At 38.6% G+C, this 22,447-nt stretch overlaps 1 protein-coding gene across 2 annotated transcripts; it reads right to left on the bottom strand.

Moving 5' to 3' along the window:
• Positions 1-192: 192 nt before the first annotated feature.
• Positions 193-22,052, bottom strand: LOC130713994 (protein RRC1). Of its 2 annotated transcripts, XM_057563846.1 has the most exons (19): positions 21,897-22,052; positions 21,709-21,797; positions 21,138-21,233; positions 20,912-21,047; positions 20,684-20,729; positions 8,125-8,185; positions 7,877-8,032; positions 7,448-7,564; positions 7,193-7,358; positions 6,774-6,886; positions 6,258-6,329; positions 5,715-5,936; positions 5,480-5,538; positions 5,263-5,347; positions 5,028-5,165; positions 3,141-3,365; positions 2,258-3,057; positions 1,861-2,027; positions 193-955 (listed from the first exon to the last, which is right to left on the bottom strand). In XM_057563846.1, exons 3-19 carry the CDS (start codon positions 21,210-21,212, stop codon positions 684-686), a joined length of 2,910 nt encoding a protein of 969 aa, XP_057419829.1. In that variant the 5' UTR covers positions 21,213-21,233; positions 21,709-21,797; positions 21,897-22,052; the 3' UTR covers positions 193-683. The 2 variants fall into 2 exon arrangements, with proteins under 2 accessions (XP_057419829.1, XP_057419830.1); XM_057563847.1 differs by lacking the exons at positions 20,684-20,729; positions 21,138-21,233; positions 21,709-21,797; positions 21,897-22,052 and having other exon boundaries at positions 20,912-21,049.
• Between the last annotated feature and the right edge of the window lie 395 nt (positions 22,053-22,447).

Genomic DNA, 22,447 nt, shown 5'->3' with positions numbered 1-22,447 from the left:
TAACAGACAACTCCTGCATATTTTGTTTTATTACTCAGTGTAAGAACACAAAAGACATGAATTGGTTTATTATGATGCACGTTGTAAGCAAATAAATAGCTGTTGAGATTGAAAACGGAACGTTGTACAACAATAGAAGCTTCTATCTACCATCACACAAATAAAGAAGGTAAACCTCAAATGGAATCACAGTTGTAAGAAACAGACCTTGAGCTTCTTCAATCATCCACTTCCATTAAATGATAATATTCAAATCAATAGAGTGATCATGGAAGAGAAATGTGCAGCCTAGTAGTAGAAGCTGTTTAAGAAATGACGCATTCTGGTATGGTAGGGCACAAAAGAAAACACTACTCATTGGATGAAGAAGACAGCAGTTTGACTAACCCAACAAATAGTGTCATGTGCACAACCATCTTCATTAAACAGCATGCACTAGTTCGCTGACAAAATCAACGAAATTCAAAATCATAAAATTACATCAAGTTATAATGTTAGGGGTATCGAGAGCCAGATTCTACTCAACATTTCAAAGATTGTCTATAGTAACAATTTCCTGGCAGATGTTTCAAATCTTCACCAGGTTTCACATCGCCAGGACCCCCTTTGATGAAAACAAGCCAACTGTCCAGACGCTTACAAACAAATCTGCAGATCTCTGCTGGAGAGCACAAGAAATGTTCTTATTTCGCCCGTCGTCTCCGGTCCCTGCTTCTATCCTTATCATGATCATCCCTGTCCCTGCTTCCACTCTTTTCCCGGTGCCGGTCCCTTCCTCTATCACTATCAAAATCGTGACTTCTATCTCTTTGTCGGTCTCGATCCCTTTCTAAATCATGTTCTCTATCTCTGTCTTTGCTAGATAATCTGTGTTGTGGACTACCCCTTGGACTGGGGCTACGGTGCCGTTTCCTCGAGAAATCATGTCTATCCCTCCTCTCTGAAGATGATCTTCCTGCAAGTGTAAAATTACCAAACAAAATTCTCACTCTAGAATTACTAATAGAGATCTTCACATTTTAATGATATTTCTGAAAGAAATCCAATATGCTCAGAGGAATGTATGAAAGCATGCATCATATGACACGATTTATGCCTAGAGAGATTTGCACTCCATGCCTATTATTTTCTTCCATTTTTTCTCCTACCAAACACATTATCAGACATTCTGACTGGAAAGTATAACAATAATCATTTGTTTTCTTTCTTTAATAGAGAGAGCGGATTATGAGGATTAGCAACAGGGAGCTGTGTATGACTATGATGCCAGAACGCCAAAGACATACAACATAATGAGTTAAAAATGCAAACAACATTAAATGCAGCCAAGGTAAATTTGTGAGGAAGTTACATAGCATAGCAGAGTTCATATATCAATGAAAATGGGGCAGACAAATTCCACCATAGCATCTTTAACTGTTCAGATTCATTAACACATACCCTTTGAACCAAACAACGTCAAAATTGGAAAACATGGTACACATGTAAAAGAATATGCTGAAGCCATGCAATTGAATTATTATAACCAAATCATGTTTCAAGTACAAATCATACATAAATCATATAAAAATAATATCATCTTAATTTCTGTTACAGTGTTACCCAAAGTAGCATCATCACATGCAATTGCAGAAAGTTTCTAACTGGATAGCAGCATATGATATTTGACTTAATACAGATGACTTATTTAATTTGCTAGACATTTGTCTGGATAATCACAAAGAAATGTTACATCTCAATCAATGTCTACCGAGACAGTCAATTGAATTTTCAAAATCTGTCATCCTGGGGTCATTTAAAAAATGCAACAGTCAATTGCTTTTATATGATTTTCAACAGAGTAAGCCAGAAAGAACTTACTATTGCCTTGTCCATCTTCACCAGAATCTGATAACCCATACTCCGCTTGCAGCCGTTTCCGGTGCGTCTGAACTTTCTTCTCAATTTCCTCCAAGTTTTTGATTCCCCTTTCTTCAAGAGACTCACGATATTCAATCAAAGCAACCTCCAAGCGTCTCAACTTTTGTCTGTATAAAAGTTCATGCTAAGCTCAGTGAGCATGAGAAAACATACAGCACAAATATAATCCTTTCCACTTCTACTGGCATTTGTATTGTATTCGGGAAAAGAAAGTAACACTATCATATATAAGAGCAAACAAAGAAAGAATAATCAAAAGTCATCATATGCAGGCAGAACAAGAAAGAGAGTAAGATGTGACATAGACAACTCGATAACTGAAAAACTATAAAGCAACCTCTGTTCTTCATTCAGTCCACTGTCAGCATGAGCTGAAAAACTTGTATCAGCAGCAGACTCTGATTCATCAGCTTTAATATGACCACCACCCACATTCTCACTGCCAGAAGATGAGTAGCTTAATCCGAGATTTTTTCCACTTCTTTGCTCATCATCACTCTCATCATCCTCCCGAGCCCATTTAGAGGCAGGTAAAACCGGGTCATTCTTCTCCTTTTTTGTGAAGGCTTTAAGTTCAGGCTGTGGAATAGGAAGAGTTGGCGCTAAAGGTACAGACTCTTTGCCTTGTGATTGCAAATCATCATCCCCATAATGGTTCCATCCAGAATATCCCACTGGTTCAAGCTCTGCACTTGTTTCTCGCCGACCACTTGAATATTTCGCAGAACTAGCTTGGCCGTGGGGATATTTCAATTCATCATCCAGTTCATAAACCCTCTGTTTTTCTGCCTCTTCAAGACTTAACAACCTTGCGACCATGATTTCTCTACCACCAACTAGTGATAATCCATTGTGTCGGCACCGCCTTTCTAGCTCAGCAAGAGGAAGATTCATTAGCTCCTGCGTTGCAGCTCCTCGACCCATTGCCAATGCAGCATCTTGGTTGATCTTGCCACCAACAACTGTATCTTCAGAAGTGATCTTCTGCTCAATCTCAGGTGCATCACCGCATATGGAATGGAATGGCACCACACCAGAGTTCCCAGGTCGGAGGAAAGTGGCTCTTAAGCCATTAACATAAGCATCTGAAAAGAGAAACCAGTCGGCCCACACTTGCAGAACTTTCAGGACTCGTTCCTGGTACATTTCACACAAAGATCAGAAACAGAGCAACGGTGAATAATAAAGTTATACCAAGGCAGTCCAAGTGTTCAGCATACCTTTAGGGCTTCTGCAGTAATACGTCCCATTATACTACGATACAAGTCATTGAAACTCTCCATTATGTCAGGCAGTGCTGCTTCAAACTTTGTCCGATATGCCGATGCATTTCTTACAGGGGCACTACTATTATGAAGAATATCAGAGACAAGCATAAGCCTTGCAATTTTCGTTGGAATAGGAGTTTCTCGAAGAGTCAAGGATTCCGTCAAAACTTCAACTATCTGCAGTAAAAAAATTACATATACAATAAGGGAAATACTTCAAGAAACACAAAGAAAGATAATTCAAGAATGTGCATATTAAATGACTGCATGGAAACAAAACTGAACAAGTCAGAATCCCTTTCTTCTGTTTCTGAATTCAGATAGTGATTAATCCACAAGAGCTTTGCATAACATGCATGCCTTCTATTGTAGGCTTATACTAGATTACTAGTATATACTAGGCCTATGTGTCCACTCTATACTTGTGCATTGTACTTGTGCTTTCGGTGGAAATATGTAGAGAAAGAAAACGACTGTAGAGGGTAACCCTTATTTCTTGTCTTAATCATCTAGGAAACCTAGTTGCCCCTCGAAAAAGAAAAAGAAAATCAGTCTGAAGTCCATAGTAGTCAATCGCGGCAAATCGCGCCGCTATAGCGCCGTCGCGGCCCCTCCCCGCGATTCTAAATCAATCGCGTTGCGGCCAAAATCCCAGAAATCACAGATCGCGGCGCGACAAGGAGAAGATAAAGGGAACTCGCGGAAAAACCTAAATTGCCCTTGAAATTTTATAATTAGGTTAAACTCTAAGGGTGCTTTTGGAATTTAACTTCTAATAAATGAAACACGCGTTTCATCTCATGATTCATCTTCTTCTTTCTTCGGCGACCAGAACCCATGGTCATTGTGCGACCTCCTTTTGCCACCGTCGATCAGCACCCATGGCCACCGCCCGACCTCCGACAAGCACCGTCCAACTTCCGGCGAACACTGTGCGGTGACTTTCAGCCTATCTCCGGCGACCACTGCCCCTGTTTCCCTTGGGCCTCTGTTCTGCTCTGTTTTTTTTTTATCTTTCTGTTCCTCTATTTTTCTTTCCTTTCTTTTCCTCTTTATTTTTCTATTCTCAATCAATTCATTTTGTTACCCTTTGGTTCTCTCCTCTTCCAGCATAGCATCCTCCTCCTCTCTTCTCTATCATTTCATCATGTTAGGAATTTTAAGTTGTATTTATCATTTTTTAGTTATTACATGTATATACTATAATACTATTAATTATATATGAAAAATCAGAATAGCGGTCATCCCGCTATCCCACTTTTGGGGTCGGCCGCTATCCGGGATTGACTACTATGCTGAAGTCAATCTCTTATCTTGCTCAATCTGCACCGGACAAATCTTCTATCTCAGTGCCGATGATTTCTATACAAAATATCGAGAGACTTTATACAGATATTTCAGCATACGCAAAAGAACTGTACTTCTAACATAAGGAAACAATACAATGTAAGGAAATATATCTGTTCAACGATTCTCACGCCAAACCAATGTCGTCCTGGGTGTTAAAATTGAGAAAATATCAGTTCAAAATTCAAAATAAATTTAGTATCTTTTGTTGTGGTACAAAGTCTTGTAATTAGATCGATGATTTGGGGATGACATTGACCAGGTCAAGCCCAGGCATGGTCATAAGGCTGTCTAATCTAATGTTTGGATTTGAGTTAAAGCCCATTGACCTGAAAGTTAGGCCTAGGCCTAAGATTTACTGGAATGGAGTAATGGACAAACCAAACGAGCTAAAATAGAAAAGCATGATGAATACATTATATGACTGTAAACCAATAAAATGAATTATAACGACGGCAATCCAATAATAGATAAGCAGAGTATAAAAAATACCTCCCCAGCTGCGTCAGCATTATCCAAAGCAAACCCCATAGCCTCTTTTATTTGGCTCCTCTCTAATGTTAAAGCACGCAGCCTATCTTCAAACTCATCCCGTTGTGCATCAGTCAATGTTCTTTCAGGCTCTACACGCTGCATATATCAATCAAAACAAGGAAAAGTGAGAAGATCGAGAGAAACACTACTGAGTAATTGTATTCATCCTGATTGAAAATCCAACAAGGAGTACCCTGCTTCTTCCTCCAGCGTGTGTGGAACCAGACTCCTTTTCATGATCTGGACTTCTCGATGGTGGTAATTGGGGAGGAATCCACCTAGAAAAAAAAAAGTGCCCAATTTATACTTACTCCAATTGACTCATCCAGAAACAACATAAAGAAAATAACAAACACTTCTTTTTCATTTAATTCTAATTCTTTATGAAAACCAACAATGCATTACAGTACCTTCCACTACCCGTTATCATGATAAAAGGTTCAGTCCGCCATCTTTGAAGAGTGTCACCCTGTATACCAGGCAAAATAAACACACTTTCAATCAACGATTCGAAAATATCTGTGTTACACCATTTTTTTTTGTCAAAATGTAAGCATTTTGCTTTCTTGAGTTCTTTGGTGCAGATAAATTCCTGCAGAATCCAAGAAGGGAAATTGCATCTTCTCAAAAATAAAATGAATGTACCTGAGCAAATGAGTAGAGTCTCCAAACATAGTAGGTATGTTCCTTCGAGCCAAGAACAAATAAGAAATTAAAAAGAGGATTGCCACGACCCCTCTCCATAATTGCTTGTTCAAAAGCACATCCTCCATCCAGGACATACAAAGCCATAGTATCAATTAAATGCCTTAGATGGTCATCCTCAGGAGGTGTAACCATTATATCAGGAACATTAGGAGTAAGAACCTAACAAAAATTAACAGCAGGAATAGTAGAGGTAAGAACCATTATATCAGGAACATTGAGAGTAAGAGAAAACTTCAAGTAACATAATATCTGGTATTTGTATACCATTACAAATATTTTGAAAAAAAATTCCACAATCTGGTATATCAAAAGAAAACTAATCCATAAACATAACAAAAGCAAAATGATGGTTGACTACGCACCAAATTTGTGTCATATATAATTACATTTTTAATGATGATTTCTGGTCTCATCACTGTATGACAGCACAAGAAGGTATTGATTTAAAGAAATTATGAGAATTAAAAACAAGGAATTTACCAGTTCAGAGTTCTGACTAGGCACAGACGTTACTGGTGGACCTGATGGGCCAGACAAGATCACAGTACTACCCTGCAAAATAAAATAAAATAAAAAACAGGTCAAACGTTTTTTTTACATTTAATGCAAAAGGGAAGCATTGTGCGATCCATGGAAGGGTCAGATCTATGCGTATAGTAGGAAACCTTGCATGAAATTTGTACATTTTAAAAAACAAATAAAGATAGTCAAACTCGTATATTTTATCAGCATATCATATGTAGGGGCAAATGTACGTAGTACATTGGTAGATAGCATGGGTAAGTTTCTTTCTCTTACCTTTTTTCAGTGGAGAGGGAATTTTTTTTTCTTTTAAGAATTATTTTAGATGAATAATTACAATGAGAAAAAATAGAAACTAGGAATGATTAATTTTGAATTGAATAGCCACTGAAGGGTGATTACAACCAAATTGTAATTACAATCCTCAAAAAATCTTTAAATGTTACTGCCTTTTTAATAAAATAACAGTAGTACCTCCTTACTCCTGATGGCCATATGCCCCGGTGGAGGTGCAGGTAATGCTTGTGACGGGAGCGCAACAGACTTTCCCCACCCAATTTTTAATTCATATTCATAAACCACAACTCCTGCACAAACATATCATGGATTTACAAAAAAATTCGACCAAAAATTATTAGAATTCTAAGTAGAGAAAGTAACCGAGAGAAGCAATGCCGAATTATAGCCAGGTCAAAACATAATGTCATATCTTTGATAACTTCTATAGAAGATATCATTCAAAGAAATTAATCATATTCATTTGAAATTCAAGTTAGATGCAGTTTAGCATGGTATTATGGAAGCAAACCTGCAACAATATACTAAACAGAAAAAATAAAAATAAGCTATATTTTCTGTAGTTTATCTTCTGGATTCAGATAAAAGGATCAGACCTTGCATTTCATCTTTAGCAGCCTGTCCATCAGCTCGGTTCATGAAAGCCACAAAACCACAGTTTCTTTGCCGCCTTCGCTCCTCCTCAGTCCTAGGCCACATGATTTTCACACTAGCAATAGGTCCAAATCTTCCAAAAGTACGGAGAAGGAAATTTTCATCCACCTAAAATAATAAAAAAATTGCCAAGATGAGAAAACATGCTCTTAATTTACAGAGAGCAACAAAGCCCAGAGCTAAGGAGATACTCAAACCTTGGGCGAGAGATTTCCAACATAAAGATTTGTAGTTTGTGGATCACCATCATCAAATGATCCTGGAAGTTTTCCACTTGGATCAAAATCATCAGGCAGTTCATCAAAACGACTAACCTGTTGGTATAGCGGGAAATATCAATAAAACTCTCAAATATATTTAACACGACAGAAATAAAATGAACTGCTAAGAATATGCATATACTGATAATTATTTTCATAATATAGTATGTAGATTGAGAGGTATATCAAGTCATATTTGTGATGTGCAAAAATAAAAACAAGGAAAAGAAAGCAGAACAAGCAGATAGAGATGACAAAAAGAAATAAACAAGTCCTGCACATTTAAAGATAGAGGGACTGGAATCCAATTACAAGCACCTACAATCCTACATATAACTTGCTTGGTCAGAGAAAAGGATCACTTACAGTAGTAGAATGTTCTACCGGACGCCCATCACGCCAATTTTCACGTTCTTGATTTCGTTTCTCCCTCATCTCTTGCTCATGCTTTAGCTCCTCCATAAAAAAATCAATGTTCCTTGGCTTTCCTTTCTCTTTCTCCTTGGGTTTTTCCTCTTCTTTCTAAAATGCACCATACAAGAGCATTAGATCTCTGGATACATCATAACATACAAAATAAAATCAGACGTCAAAACTTCAATTGCAATACTGACTTTCCTTTCAGATTCCTTCCCCTTGGTTGCCAGTGGAGGTGGTATAAAAGATGGAACATACCTGCAAATAAATATAAATGATGAATTCCATCCTAATTTAATAATTTTTTTTTACTAAATACAAGTACAAGAAATATTAGATTCAGCATTTGCAAAACACTTCCTTGGTGTTTATTCATTATAGTTTATTTGTAACTTCATGAATTGCCACTGGACAATCCAGTAAACTTCTCCACATGATTCCAATTTCCAATCTCAACTAATATTCGCAGACCACTAAGCTTAAATGCTCAATCAATTCACACCACTTAACATTGAACATATATATGATTCACAGGAGAATAATCTTTTGAGTAAGCATAATGCCACACATGAGGACGTGTGCAGAATCTCCAGCAAGGAAGCACAGGTTATCCCCCTCTAACTCGGCAGAAGACACCCCTCCCCATAACACCCACAAGCAAGTAATGGAAACACTTGCCCAGTAGGAAGCCAGAACTTGTGAGCTATTCTAAAAATTGGAAAGAGATTTCTAGATATATTATTTCTTAATGCTTAGGGTACAGCCAGAATATACAGTATAGACCAATGCTCTTCACTACTTTCCTAGAATAGATCTATATTACAGCAATAAATCTTTCCTAGTAAAAGTAAATTAAGCACCAAATTGGTGAGAATAGAAAAAGAAGGAATAATAATTCTAAACACTTGCCCTCAAGCAACTGAATAGATATCTATCATTTCCATCTAGTTCGTAAGATCTTGAAATCACACCCCACGAGAAGTTCTTTAGTCAACACATCTAATGAATGATGTCCCAAAAGAACATATGTTGTAATGTTTAGTCCATCATCTAGTTTTTCTCTTTGATAAAGAACCATTCTATGTCCATATGTTTTGTTTTGCCATGCTGGACCAAATTATAGTAAGGCTAATGGCTGATTTTTCATAAGTTAGCTTCATAGGATTTCATACTTAATTCAAGGAATATCCAAAACAATAATCAACCATAGCAACTCAAATATTCCTTGTGCCATAGCTAGAAACTCAACCTCTAGTTTGACCTAGCGACAACATAATTTTACACTCATCCATGTAACTAAATTTCCACCCAAGAACATATGTAATTAGTGACCAACCTTGCACAAACAACATCTATGCACATTTCCATATATAGGTTTTCACCCCTGCTGAATGATAACCCACAGTCAGTTGGTGTTGGGTGATGGAAAATTTTGTATACTGCTTGCAAGTGCCTCACTCTTGGGTCATACTTCCACACATATATTGGCCAACAACACTGACCCCATATGCTAGGTCTAGTCTCGAATGGGCAAGATATGTTACATTAACCACTGACCTATGTTATTAAGCTTTATAAACTTTAGGACTTCCCTCATCATTCCCAAACACATGATTCTACTTTATAGACACATTGGTAGCTTATACCCCAGTTTCCCAGTCTCATTAAGAAGATCAAGAAATATTTCTCTTGGGAGATAAAAATGCATTCCCAGCAAAGTATTTAGCCTTCGAAGATCCTTGATCTCACACTCAGCAGCTAACTTTTACCATCAACAGCTTTCTTTTGACTAATTCTTTACTCAGTGTGACGATATCATCAACATATACAAGACAATGAGCTTGCCATCTCATGAATGCTTCCAAAAATAGGATATGGTCACTCTAACTCTATATGTAACCTAGGGACAACATCACTTCAGTGAACATGCCATGGATATTGTTTAAATCCATACAAATCCTTCATTCACTTCTACACCTTTTCTCCACTTGGGGAACCGTACTCAGGACAAATGTCCATATAAACTTCCTCCTCTATGTCTCCACAAAAGAAGTCATTTTTCACATGGAACTATTTTAGCCTCCATCCACACTGGATGGCAAGAGAGGGTAGGACAGTTAATTGTGTATACTTGCGCAGATGGGGAAATTTTCCTAATAATCAATAAATATGTCTCAATATGTCCTTTTGCAACCTATCCAGCTTCATAGCAATCTAGAGTACCATCAAACCAGTACTTCACAATGTATATCCATCTTACACTGGCCTTCCGTCTCCTAGCCATTCAAAAACCTCACGTGTTTTACTCTTTTAAGAGCATCATCTCTTCATTCATCACTTGAACCCAGTTCCTATCTTTATGTCTCTTGTACTGTTGTGGGGACTCTATTAGAGCCTGGGCTGAAGTAAAACTCGTGTAGCAGGGAAAGATATTTTTGAAGAGATAAATTAGGAAATAAGATATTCTCCAGGTAAAAACATATAGGTTAGGGTAATAGGTTAGGGTAACAAATATTCAAAGGCCTAATTGAGAAGTCATTATTCATGCAGGATAATCACATCTTAAGAACTTACAAGCTGTTCAAAAAATTGGAGTTGCTATTACTTATTAAACCAACTTGAGTTTTGTCTTCCTCTAATAACCAATTCAGGTGTGCATGCCTTGAACTTAGAAAGATTATGGGAAACCTAGTTGAGTCATTAGAAGAATTACAACGTCCTGCATATGAATTGAATCACGGGAGGAGAACTCAGCTATGAAAAAGAACACAAGAATGTCATCCCCCTAAAGCTGGGGAGAGAAATGACATATTCACTCTGATTAAATATGGCATCCTTGAAAACAAAGCATAATAGCACGTATATCCCTTTTAGCACGAGTTTGACCCATGAAAACACATTTGACATTACGAGGATCAAGTTTGAAATGATGTTTGCTGATGAAAAAAAGCCACACACTAGATGGCAAAGGGACTATAGACTCTGCAAAATAATGAGAGCATAGAACAAAATGGCACCATAAATTGAGTAGGACATACATGGCAAAAAATAGACGAGGGATGAGCTACAAAAAGACATTTGGAAAAGAAAGACTATAGTAATCCCAAGCAAGTGACGATCTTACTTTAAACAGCCTGATAAGTTACTTGCGAAAACCATACAACAAAAGCTAACCGTTGTAGTTGAGAGCCAAGGGCTTTATAAACTCCACAGTACAATCGCATGCTTCTAGTGTGAGAGGGCTCAAGTCGCATAGTTTTCCACTCGGGCTGTCTATGGACAAGTCTTTCGACTAGCCCTGGGGGAACAATGTAATGTTGACGCACCACCCGCATTGCTCGTTTGCAATTGAGAGACATGGTGGAAGGCTCTGCTACCAATTTGATAAGAACCATACCACAAAAGCTAGTCATTGTAGTTGGAGGGCCTAAAGCCTTATTAACCCAACACTAGAATCTCATACTTTGAATGTGGGACTCAAGTTCCATTCCTAGAAATTGGACCGTAACTCAACCAAACCATTTGGTGGAGGAAAATTATCACATGTTAGTTCATGACCAATAACATGTTGTCATAATAATGTAGACTAAGGCTCCTGGATTTAGTCCGTGTAGTAAAATCAGATAAACAACTGACAAACTTATGATTTGTCTTACACCAAAAAGTTGTTACCCAAGTCAAATCGTCAATTAACTAAATAAACAATTGATACCAGATATATTAGAAACCAATGAAGAACCCCAAACATCCAATTGAATAAGATAAAAAATTTCCACATTTTGTTTAGAACTGAAAGAAAACCTTCTAAATTGAAGAAAAGTAAACTCAGAAATATCCCTAGTTATAAATCTCGAATCTAAAACCTAAATAGTAGTCGACCGCGGATCACGGCCTGTCGCGGGTGACCCCCAAAAATGAAATCCCATACAAGGGAAGGCCGCTATTGGCCGCGAATAGCGGGATTTCGCGGCCGCGATCCCGTCGCGGCAGGGGTCCGCTACGCTACGCAACGGCGCTATAGTGCCGCTATCGCGCGCTATCGACAGCATGATAGCTTGAGGCGGAGTGTTGAATATAAAAGGATATCTTTTAATATCTTGATCATATCTTAGAGTAACTTAGGGTTGGGGTAGTTTAAATTTTCTTTAGGATTGGTTTTTTCCTAAATCATATTAATTTTTTTTTATTTAATTAGGAATATGAATTGTAACGTAAGCGGTTTCCCAATTTGACTCGGATAAGGAGTCTACAATTAGTAGAAATAAGGGTTAAAGCTTTGTCTTTTGTAAGATCTCACACGATATATTATATCAATATAATCATATTATTCTTTGTATTCTCTTTCCGTCTTTATTAGAGTATATGCTATGGAGTTAGTTACTCTAGTAGTTAGTTATCTTAGCTGTCAAGTCTAGTAGTTAGTTATCTTAGCTGTCATGCTTAGCTGTCAAAGCTGAGCTGGCATAACAGAATTGGTTAGCTTCTTATGCAAGCTTGTAACTCTCTATAAATAGAGAGATCATCAATTGTACTCTTTAGTTTTACAATCAATACAATTCAGTTAAACATTTTCAATATGGTATCAAGAGCAAGGTACGGTCCTTGAGGATTTTCTCTCAGATTTTTCTTAGGTTTTTCTTCTTCTTCTTCATCACCATGGCTGATGAAGCTTCTGCTCCTGCAACTCCTATACCTACTCCAGCACCAGTTTCAGTGGCTCTGTCACAATCGAGTGCATCTACACTGGTTCACAAGCTCACGCTGAAGCTTGATGATTCCAATTTCCTCTCATGGAAGCAACATGTTGAAGGAATTGTCAGGTCTCATCGCTTGCAGAGTTTTCTTGTAGATCCAGAGATTCCACTGCGTTTTCTCAGTGAACAGGATCGTATCAATGCTATTGAGAATCCTGCATATCAACTCTGGGAGCAACAGGATTCTGCTTTGTTCACATGGCTTCTTTCTTCTCTATCGCCTTCTGTGCTTCCTACCGTTGTGAATTGCAAGCACGCGTGGGAGGTTTGGCAAGCTGTTCTTGATTTCTTTCAAGCTCAGTCACTCGCGCAATCTACACAATTGCGATCTGAGCTTCGCACCATCACCAAAGGATCGAAGAGTACTTCGGATTTTCTCAAGCGTGTGAAGTCGATCGTGAATGCGCTCATCACGATTGGCGATCCGATCTCTTATCGTGAACATCTGGAAGTGATCTTCGATGGTCTTCCTGATGACTATAGTCCTCTGATGACGATTGTTTACAATCGGAGTGAGCAGTGCTCGATCTCGCATGTTGAGGCGATGATCATCGCGCATGAAGCGCGTTTGGATCGATCGCGCGCACGACAACTTCAAGCTTCTGCACCGGCGGCGCTTCTCGCTCACGCGACTGCACCACCGCCGTCGCCGGTGGTTTCTCCGTCTCCGGCGACACCTACTGCACCGTCTCCGATGACCGTCGCGCCTCCGTTACCGGTACACACTGAAGTCAACTATGCCTCGAGCAACGTTGACTCTTCCTCAGCATCTGATGATCGTGGTAGATCTGGCGATTCTCGTGGCTCTGGTGATCGCGGTGGCTACAACAATTATGGTGCACGCGGTGGCAGATCAAATCGTGGTGGTCGTGGCTCTGTTCAGTGCCAAATCTGTCATAAATTTGGTCATGATGCTAGCATCTGCTATCATCGAGGAAATTCTTCTTCCTCTGGTTCTCAGAGTCAACCTACTATGTCTTCACAAGCTGCTGTTTCTTCTCTTCTTGGCTTGCTTCCACAGTTTGGTTACACACCTTTTCGTGGATTTCAGCCTTTTGGCTCTCCTGCACAATTTGGTGTGCCTTTTGCTGGCTCAGGCTATGGTCCTAACCTTCCTTTACAACAAGGTGCTATGTTTGCGTCTCCTGGCTATGGTTACACTGCTCCTGCACCTTCTGGCTTTGGATTTGGTTTATTTCCTCGAGCTCCAGCACAGCACTCTCGTGCACCTCAGGCTATGATTGCTTCTGCACCACAGGCTATGGTAGCTTCTGCTCCTTCCACTCTTGGCAGTTGGTTCCCTGACTCAGGAGCTACACATCATGTTACTCATGATGCCTCAGTTCTTTCAGATAGCATGTCAGTTACTGGCAATGATCAAGTGTTCATGGGTAATGGACAAGGTTTGCCTATAAAGTCTATTGGTTCAGCCTCCTTTTCTTCTCCATTACACACACACACCACTCTAAAACTTCACAATCTTTTGCTGGTTCCTAATATTACTAAAAATCTTGTCAGTGTTAGTAAATTTGCCAGGGATAATGGTGTTTTCTTTGAGTTTCGTCCTGCATCTCCTGCAGCTACTGGTTCTTCTCACCCTCTACAAGAGGCTTCTGCAGAAGCAGTTGCAGCTACTGGTTCTTCTCTTGGGCATGAAGGATCTTCAGTTCCTCATTCTCCTAATGAAGCAGTTACACCTAATGCTTCTCCTCCAGCATCTGATTCCTCTGCTGTGCCTCCAGTAATTAATGCTCATCCAATGCAGACTAGGTCTAAGTCTGGTATTGTTATGCCAAGACTTTTTCCAACTCTATTACTTGCACAAACTGAGCCTACCACTACGAGGAATGCTTTAAAGGATCCTAAGTGGTTAGCAGCAATGAAGTCAGAATATGAAGCACTCATGGCCAACAATTCTAGGACTCTCCTTCGTGGCTCTCTTGGTCAAGATGGCTTATACACCTTTGATGGCATGCACTCCTCAACATTCCTCAAGGGACTTTCTTCTGCTTCTGTCCCCTCTACCTTTTCAGTGACCAAGTCTTCTCCTGCTGATGTTAATAATACAGTTTCTGTTTTAAATAATGTCCCTAATGTACCAAGCCACACATCATATGAATTGTGGCATTCTAGACTAGGGCATCCTCATCATGAGGCTCTGCAATCTGCTCTTTCCATATGTAAAATACCAATACCACATAAATCAAAGTTTTCAGTTTGTCAAGCTTGTTGTGTTGCTAAATCTCATAGATTACCTTCCTCTTCTTCTACTACAGTTTATACTTCTCCTTTAGAATTAATATTTGCAGATTTATGGGGTCCTGCCTCCATTGAATCTTCTGCTGGTTATTTTTATTTTCTTACTTGTGTTGATGCCTTCTCCAGGTTCACCTGGATTTATCCTATTAAAAGAAAATCTGATACTTGTTCTGTGTTTCTTCAATTTCAAGCAATGGCTGAATTGAAATTTGGTCTTAAAATAAAATCAGTTCAAACTGATGGTGGCACAGAATTCAAACCTCTAGTTCCTTATTTTACCAAGCTAGGTATAGACCATAGACTGACTTGTCCTCACACACACCATCAAAATGGTAGTGTTGAGAGGAAACATCGCCATCTAGTTGAAACTGGTTTGTCTCTCTTGGCCTATGCTCACATGCCTAATTCTTATTGGGACCATGCTTTTCTTACTGCTGTTTTTCTCATAAACAGGCTTCCCACTCCAGTTCTTGATAACATTAGTCCTTATCACAAACTATTCAAAGTTCCAGCAGATTATAGTATCCTTAGGGTGTTTGGAAGTGCATGCTATCCCCATCTCAGACCTTACATTTCATCTAAATTGTCCTTCAGGTCTAGAGAGTGTGTTTTTCTTGGCTATTCTTCCTCTCACCAAGGTTACAAGTGTCTATCTAGTGATGGAAAAATCTACATCTCCAAAGATGTGAGGTTTAATGAGTTTAAATTTCCATATTCCACTTTGTTTAGTTCTGATGCTGTGATGTCTAGCTGTTCAGGAATCTCTTCTACTATTCCTGTTATTGCTTCAGTTCCTCTTGAGCAGCAACCTCTCTTTGCAGCAGCTCCTGCATCTCCTGCAGCTACTGGTTCTTCTCACCCTCTACAAGAGGCTTCTGCAGAAGCAGTTGCAGCTACTGGTTCTTCTCTTGGGCATGAAGGATCTTCAGTTCCTCATTCTCCTAATGAAGCAGTTACACCTAATGCTTCTCCTCCAGCATCTGATTCCTCTGCTGTGCCTCCAGTAATTAATGCTCATCCAATGCAGACTAGGTCTAAGTCTGGTATTGTTATGCCAAGACTTTTTCCAACTCTATTACTTGCACAAACTGAGCCTACCACTACGAGGAATGCTTTAAAGGATCCTAAGTGGTTAGCAGCAATGAAGTCAGAATATGAAGCACTCATGGCCAACAATACTTGGACTCTGGTTTCTCTTCCAAAGGGGAGACATCCTATAGGGTGTAAATGGGTGTTTAGGATTAAGGAAAATCCTGATGGATCAGTCAATAGATACAAAGCTCGCCTTGTGGCTAAAGGATATCATCAAGTAAAGGGGTTTGATTATGCTGAAACTTTTTCCCCTGTGGTAAAACCAATCACTATTAGGTTGATCCTTAGTTTGGCTGTCTCTAAACAGTGGCATATACATCAGCTAGATGTGAACAATGCTTTTCTTCATGGTGCTTTGCAAGAAGAGGTGTACATGCAACAGCCTACTGGTTTTCAGAATTCAGACAAGTCTCTTGTGTGCAAGCTTAATAAAGCTTTATATGGACTCAAGCAGGCTCCTCGAGCTTGGTTTGATAGATTGAAGGCAGCTTTGGTTAAGTATGGTTTTAAGGCTAGTTGCTGTGATCCTTCCTTATTTACCTTTCACAACAAGTCCAATGTGATCTACATTCTTGTCTATGTTGATGACATAATCATCACAGGAAATTTCTTGCCTTTTATTCAAGAGGTAGTACAGAAACTTAATTCTGAGTTTGCTTTGAAGCAGTTGGGCCAATTGGACTATTTTCTAGGGGTTCAAGTACACCACTTGCAAGACAGATCACTCCTCTTAACTCAGTCCAAGTACATAGGAGATCTCCTTGAGAGGGCTGATATGGCTGAGGCTAAGGGAATTTCTACACCTATGGTTAGTAATTCAAAATTGAGCAAACATGGGGGTGACTACTTTGAAGATCCTACACTCTACAGGTCCATTGTGGGGGCTTTGCAATATGCAACTCTCACTAGACCTGAAATTAGTTTTGCTGTCAATAAAGTGTGTCAATTTCTCAGCCAACCTCTACAAGATCATTGGAAGGCTGTCAAAAGGATACTTAGGTATCTAAAGGGAACCATTCATTATGGCCTGCTAATTAAGCCTTGTTCTTTGCATACTCCAGTGCCATTGACTGCATATTGTGATGCAGATTGGGGCTCTGACCCTGATGATAGAAGGTCGACCTCAGGTTCCTGTGTTTTCTTTGGACCAAATCTTGTCTCCTGGACATCTAAAAAGCAAACACTGGTTGCCAGATCCAGTACTGAAGCTGAGTACAGAAGTCTGGCCAATACTTCTGCTGAGTTGCTATGGATTCAATCACTGCTTCATGAGCTTCATGTTCCATTCATGACTCCAAGAATCTTATGTGATAATATGGGGGCAGTTGCTTTGACCCATAATCCAGTGCTTCATACTAGGACAAAGCACATGGAACTAGACATTTTCTTTGTTAGGGAAAAGGTTCTGAATCAGTCTCTTTTTGTTCATCATGTACCTTCAGTTGATCAGCTTGCAGATATATTCACCAAAGCCCTCTCTCCTACTCGGTTTGAAGCACTTAGAACCAAACTCAATGTGGCTGAGAAACTTGTTTCTCACCCACCTTGAGTTTGAGGGGGTATATTAGAGTATATGCTATGGAGTTAGTTACTCTAGTAGTTAGTTATCTTAGCTGTCAAGTCTAGTAGTTAGTTATCTTAGCTGTCATGCTTAGCTGTCAAAGCTGAGCTGGCATAACAGAATTGGTTAGCTTCTTATGCAAGCTTGTAACTCTCTATAAATAGAGAGATCATCAATTGTACTCTTTAGTTTTACAATCAATACAATTCAGTTAAACATTTTCAATAGTCTTTCTATACCTTAAAGACTAAACCCTATCATTTTGAGCAAGACAATTCAATGGCTTTCTGCACTGCAAACCATGTAAAACACTTTAAAATAAAGGGTGGTTTCTCCTAGCCCAAATTTGAACCTGGATCATACTTTAGGTTTAGGCCACAATAGAGAACTCAAAGATTCAGTCTCTCAACAAAGCTAGTCAAAGTATAAGCATCCTTTTCACATTCCATCTTGAGGCTCTAGTGCCCACAATAGAATTTAATAGTTGGTTACTGAAAGGATCCCCAACCTTAGCAAAGAATTTTGCCCTTGACTCGTCGTAAATAGCTATGTTACTAGCATAACTCTAACAAATATTTTCCTGAAATTTTCAGGCAGTGGGAACGAAAATATACTGTAAGCAATCCTCTGAATCCATATATTTCATTTCCAAAGCAATGCAGAGAAACCTCATCATACCACCCCCACACAACAAATTGTTAATCACCTTGTTTAGGGCTAGTTCAATGCGATAAAGCTTCTTATGACATGTTAGAGTTGAATGGACAACTTTGGGTCCATCGTGCATTGCTCTGTCCAATAAGGCAATGTGAATGAAGAACAAGCATGTGAATAGAGTTAAAGGGAACAATGTTTGTAGTAAGCTGAGAGGTTGGTCCACATTGGTAAAGTCAAGCTCCTCTCGATATCAAAGTGGGAAATGATGTGAGGTTTAAAAAAGGTGGTTGTTTAGATGGTAAGGCCAGTGGGTTGGTAGGACTACTGTCAAAGACAACCCTAATTAGAAACACAGGGAAATTTGGGTTGTCAATGCTGGATATGAGCACAATGAAAGTGTTAAACAAGGAGACACGCCACAAGCGATGCAGCTGGTTTATGGCTGCAATAAAAATAGTGTAAGGTTTGCATGGCTACACTGAAAGTCACCTATGGTTCCCAAATGTAGAGTATCCTAGATCGAGAGCTCAGATACCAACTGGAAGACTGCAACATTTAATTGTATTAATTCTATTTAGAATCACAATCAAAATACCTAATATGGAACTTAGGACCTTCGTAAGACTGAGTCAAGATGGAAGTGTGGGCTATTGAAGGAATGAGTAAGGAAACAGAAAAGGAATTTGCATGAAACCACCACCACAAGGGTCAAAGGACTGAATTATGTAGTTTGGTTTAGAAGACATGGGAGCAAGTAGACCCAAGTGGAACTTCACATCAAAATATTTGCTATCGTTGTTATGAAAATAGTGAAATTTGAATGAATAAGCAAAACACTTAAACTAAAAAAGGGAAAACTCTAACCAATGAATCAATGATCCTCCTAAAAGTTGACTTAAGACCGAATACCCACATTAGGGAATGCAAACACTTAAAAGGTAGGGTGACCAAGTGTGATGAACTTCCACCAACTATAATAAGAAGCTCGAATTGTTGTGTTGGCATCCACAATCCTACCAATTTTGACTAAGCCATGTGTAACTTTGAATAATCTTATACCAAGAGGTATGAAGTTCAAAAGGAAAAGGTCAAAGCCATTTACCCACCAGAGAAATTATCTTAGGCACCAAATTACCCACCAGAGAGGTATGAAGTTCAAAAGGAAAAGGTCAATAATCTTAGGCACCAAATTACCAATACCAAAAACAACTAACTTACTGGGATAACAAAATACCTCCTTACTCACCAGATGATTATGTCTGATTATGAAAATGCACAGCCAAAGCGATATACAGACTATCCCCGAATATACTTTTACCTTTTTCTTCAAAGATATTCGACAAAAACAAAGGGCAAAGGGAATCAAGTACTGGAATTCCCTTCAAAAATTACTATCAAAAACATTATTTTTAACTTCTTCAAGGGATAACAAATCATAAAAAAGGGCAACACAGCACAGGTAAACACACTCAGACAAAGAGGAAGAGAGGGAGAGAGGGAGAGAGGGAAGATGGTAGCAGGCTGGAACTATCATGAAGAGTGATGCAAGGAGCTTCATGTTTTAGGAAGAACCGAAGAAGGGGAAAATCAGTGAAGCACAGAACTGCATGCAATAAGTGAGTAACGGTGAGTAAAATTGCAGTCATGGCTGATCCAAGCAACAGAAGACAGTGTTGGTTGCAGCAAACGAGACTTCTTGCAACGAACAAGGCAAACAGTGGAAGACTGGGGCCTGTGTTGGGCATTGAAAAAGCGAGAAAGAGAACAAGAATGAGAGAGGAGAGAATGGAGAAGAGAGAAGATGAAAAGAAAAGGGGATAGAACAGGGAAGAGTGAGAGAACATGGCCCATTTCATGGAATATATCACCTTGATAATAAGGATATACATGAGCAGTCTACCTTCAACATTTACTAAGACAATCACACCACCTATGCTATACTAAGAATTTGCTCGAGCAATTTAAGATGTTTCTCTTATTGATACTTAGTTATCACTTATCACAAACAACACTATCTTTCATATTAACATCATCAGACAAACCATCCACAATGAACTTTTGTTTTGCAATTATAAAATGAGATGATCTGCAGCATCAATAGCACAAAAACTAAGGAATTTTAGCTGACCTCACCTATCTAAACCTATGTAAAGAGAATTACAACATATTAGGGGAGTTGGAAAACATACAATTGTACATAATTATGTTTTCAACTACGTTAACCATATCACATCATTACATATTATCATAGAAAAATGCATCCTTGAATGTATGGAAGTTCATCAAAAACTAAATTAAAGTAGTCAGTCTATTATGTCTATTAGTACAGACATAATGAAAATAAATCTATACCTGAAAGACATGTCATTTTTCTATATGCGATGCCTAATTAAAGGAGCACAAAAACATGGTCAATCAAAAGCATTTATTTACCTACTTCCCTTCTTTGGAATAGACACCCCATCTTTGGACTTTTCACCTGTCATCCGCGAACGAATAAAAAAGGTCCATACTTTTATTAAAAGTTATAATATAAAATAATAGCAAAAAAACGTATTTATCCACAACATAAAAAACATATACAGCCAAGACTTCCAAGAGATGGGGCAGAAAGAATATAACTAGGAAGGGAAATATAAAGAACTCATTAGACATACTAACCCTCAGAATCATCTTTCAATTTTTCGTTGGGATTGATTGTTCCTCCTCGGACAAAAGTCTTTGACCCAGGCGTGATATCCCCTTGAAATGACTCTACAAATTCAGCATACAAGCGAGCGGTCTCATCTTCTGCTCTCTGCAGGAGACAAAATCCAATATGATCACCCAGATATGTTTTTCTCGACATTCTAACAAGAACTAACTAAATTGGATATGTCAACCCTACCTTCTTCTTTGCCTCCTCCTCTTCTCTATGCTTCTGGAACGGCGTCTTTTTCCGTGTGATGGAGAACGAACTCATCTTTTCCTCAGCACAGGTACCCTGCAAAAAATAATTCAAACACATTGCACGACCTCACATCAGAAACTTTCCACAACACAACGCCTATCAAAATCTTCCTACATTTCTCACATCATCATCATCATTCCTCATTCTCTACAACAATCTCAGTTTTCCCTCATTTAAAACCTCCATTCAGCACTCAAAACAGAAAACTTCAATCACAACCAAAATGCAGAGAAAACACATCAATCTCTGCTCCCCCATATCTAATAATCTAGCCTATCCACAAAACAAAGGAAACACCAAAGAGACCTAAAATGCAGTGCCCACTTTCTCCATTAACAGCAACAAAACTAGATTAACCTCAATAAAATAAATTTTAAATAAATAACTCATCAGCACTCTCCACCTTGGAAGGAGAAGAAAACCCTCCACCAACATCAAACACCATTAATTGAGGAACAAACATTGAAACATGAAAGTAAAAAGAGATGGGTATTGAGGAAATCCGAACCTCCCCGAAAATTGGGAGCAGCTACGAAGAATGCGTGTCTGGAATTCCCTTCCCTCCCAATTTTGACAGAGTGAGATTGAAGACTTGAACTGAAGGCAAAATCATCATCATCATCATCATCAACAACAATACACAGATAGCGATGGAAGAACGAGAAAAGGGTAGCAACTGAACTCAGCTCAACTCACCTGGGTTTTCTTCGTCGGAAGTAGAAGAGAAACTGAGGGATGCGCAGTAACAATGAATAACGTTGTTGTTCAGGGCAAGAGAGGTTTTCGATCGACACTTAAACAAATGTTGTTTTGCCATCCATTACTCTTTACTCTTTGTACTATAAGATTATTTTTACATTTTTAATTAAAAACATTTTTGGGTACCTTTTTTTAACTTTTTTATTTTTATTTTAAAATAATGAAAAAAAAGTATATTTATTATCATTATTTAATTTTAGTCTCTCGTCAAAATAAAGTCTTGAAAGTATCCCTCCATTTGGTGAAATACCTCACTTTTAGTCCTAGTCAGAGTTTGAGCTCTAGCAACTTTGCCAAGTGACCTTGTTAGACATGTGTGGTATTGTCATGTGTTTAATGAAGCTTGTGTGGCTTTTCTATTGCTATATTTTTTTCTCTAGTTTCCACACCAGATAGCTAATTATTAAAAATTAAAAATAATTAACTAAAAATATAGTAATAAAAAAACTTTTAATCTTCATCTTCATCTTTATCATCATCATCATCAT

This window comes from Lotus japonicus, chromosome 4 (assembly GCF_012489685.1).
Source record: "Lotus japonicus ecotype B-129 chromosome 4, LjGifu_v1.2".
NCBI lineage: Eukaryota > Viridiplantae > Streptophyta > Magnoliopsida > Fabales > Fabaceae > Lotus > Lotus japonicus.
Note: the sequence above shows the minus strand (reverse complement) of the source record. Positions and strands in the feature narration are given on the sequence as shown.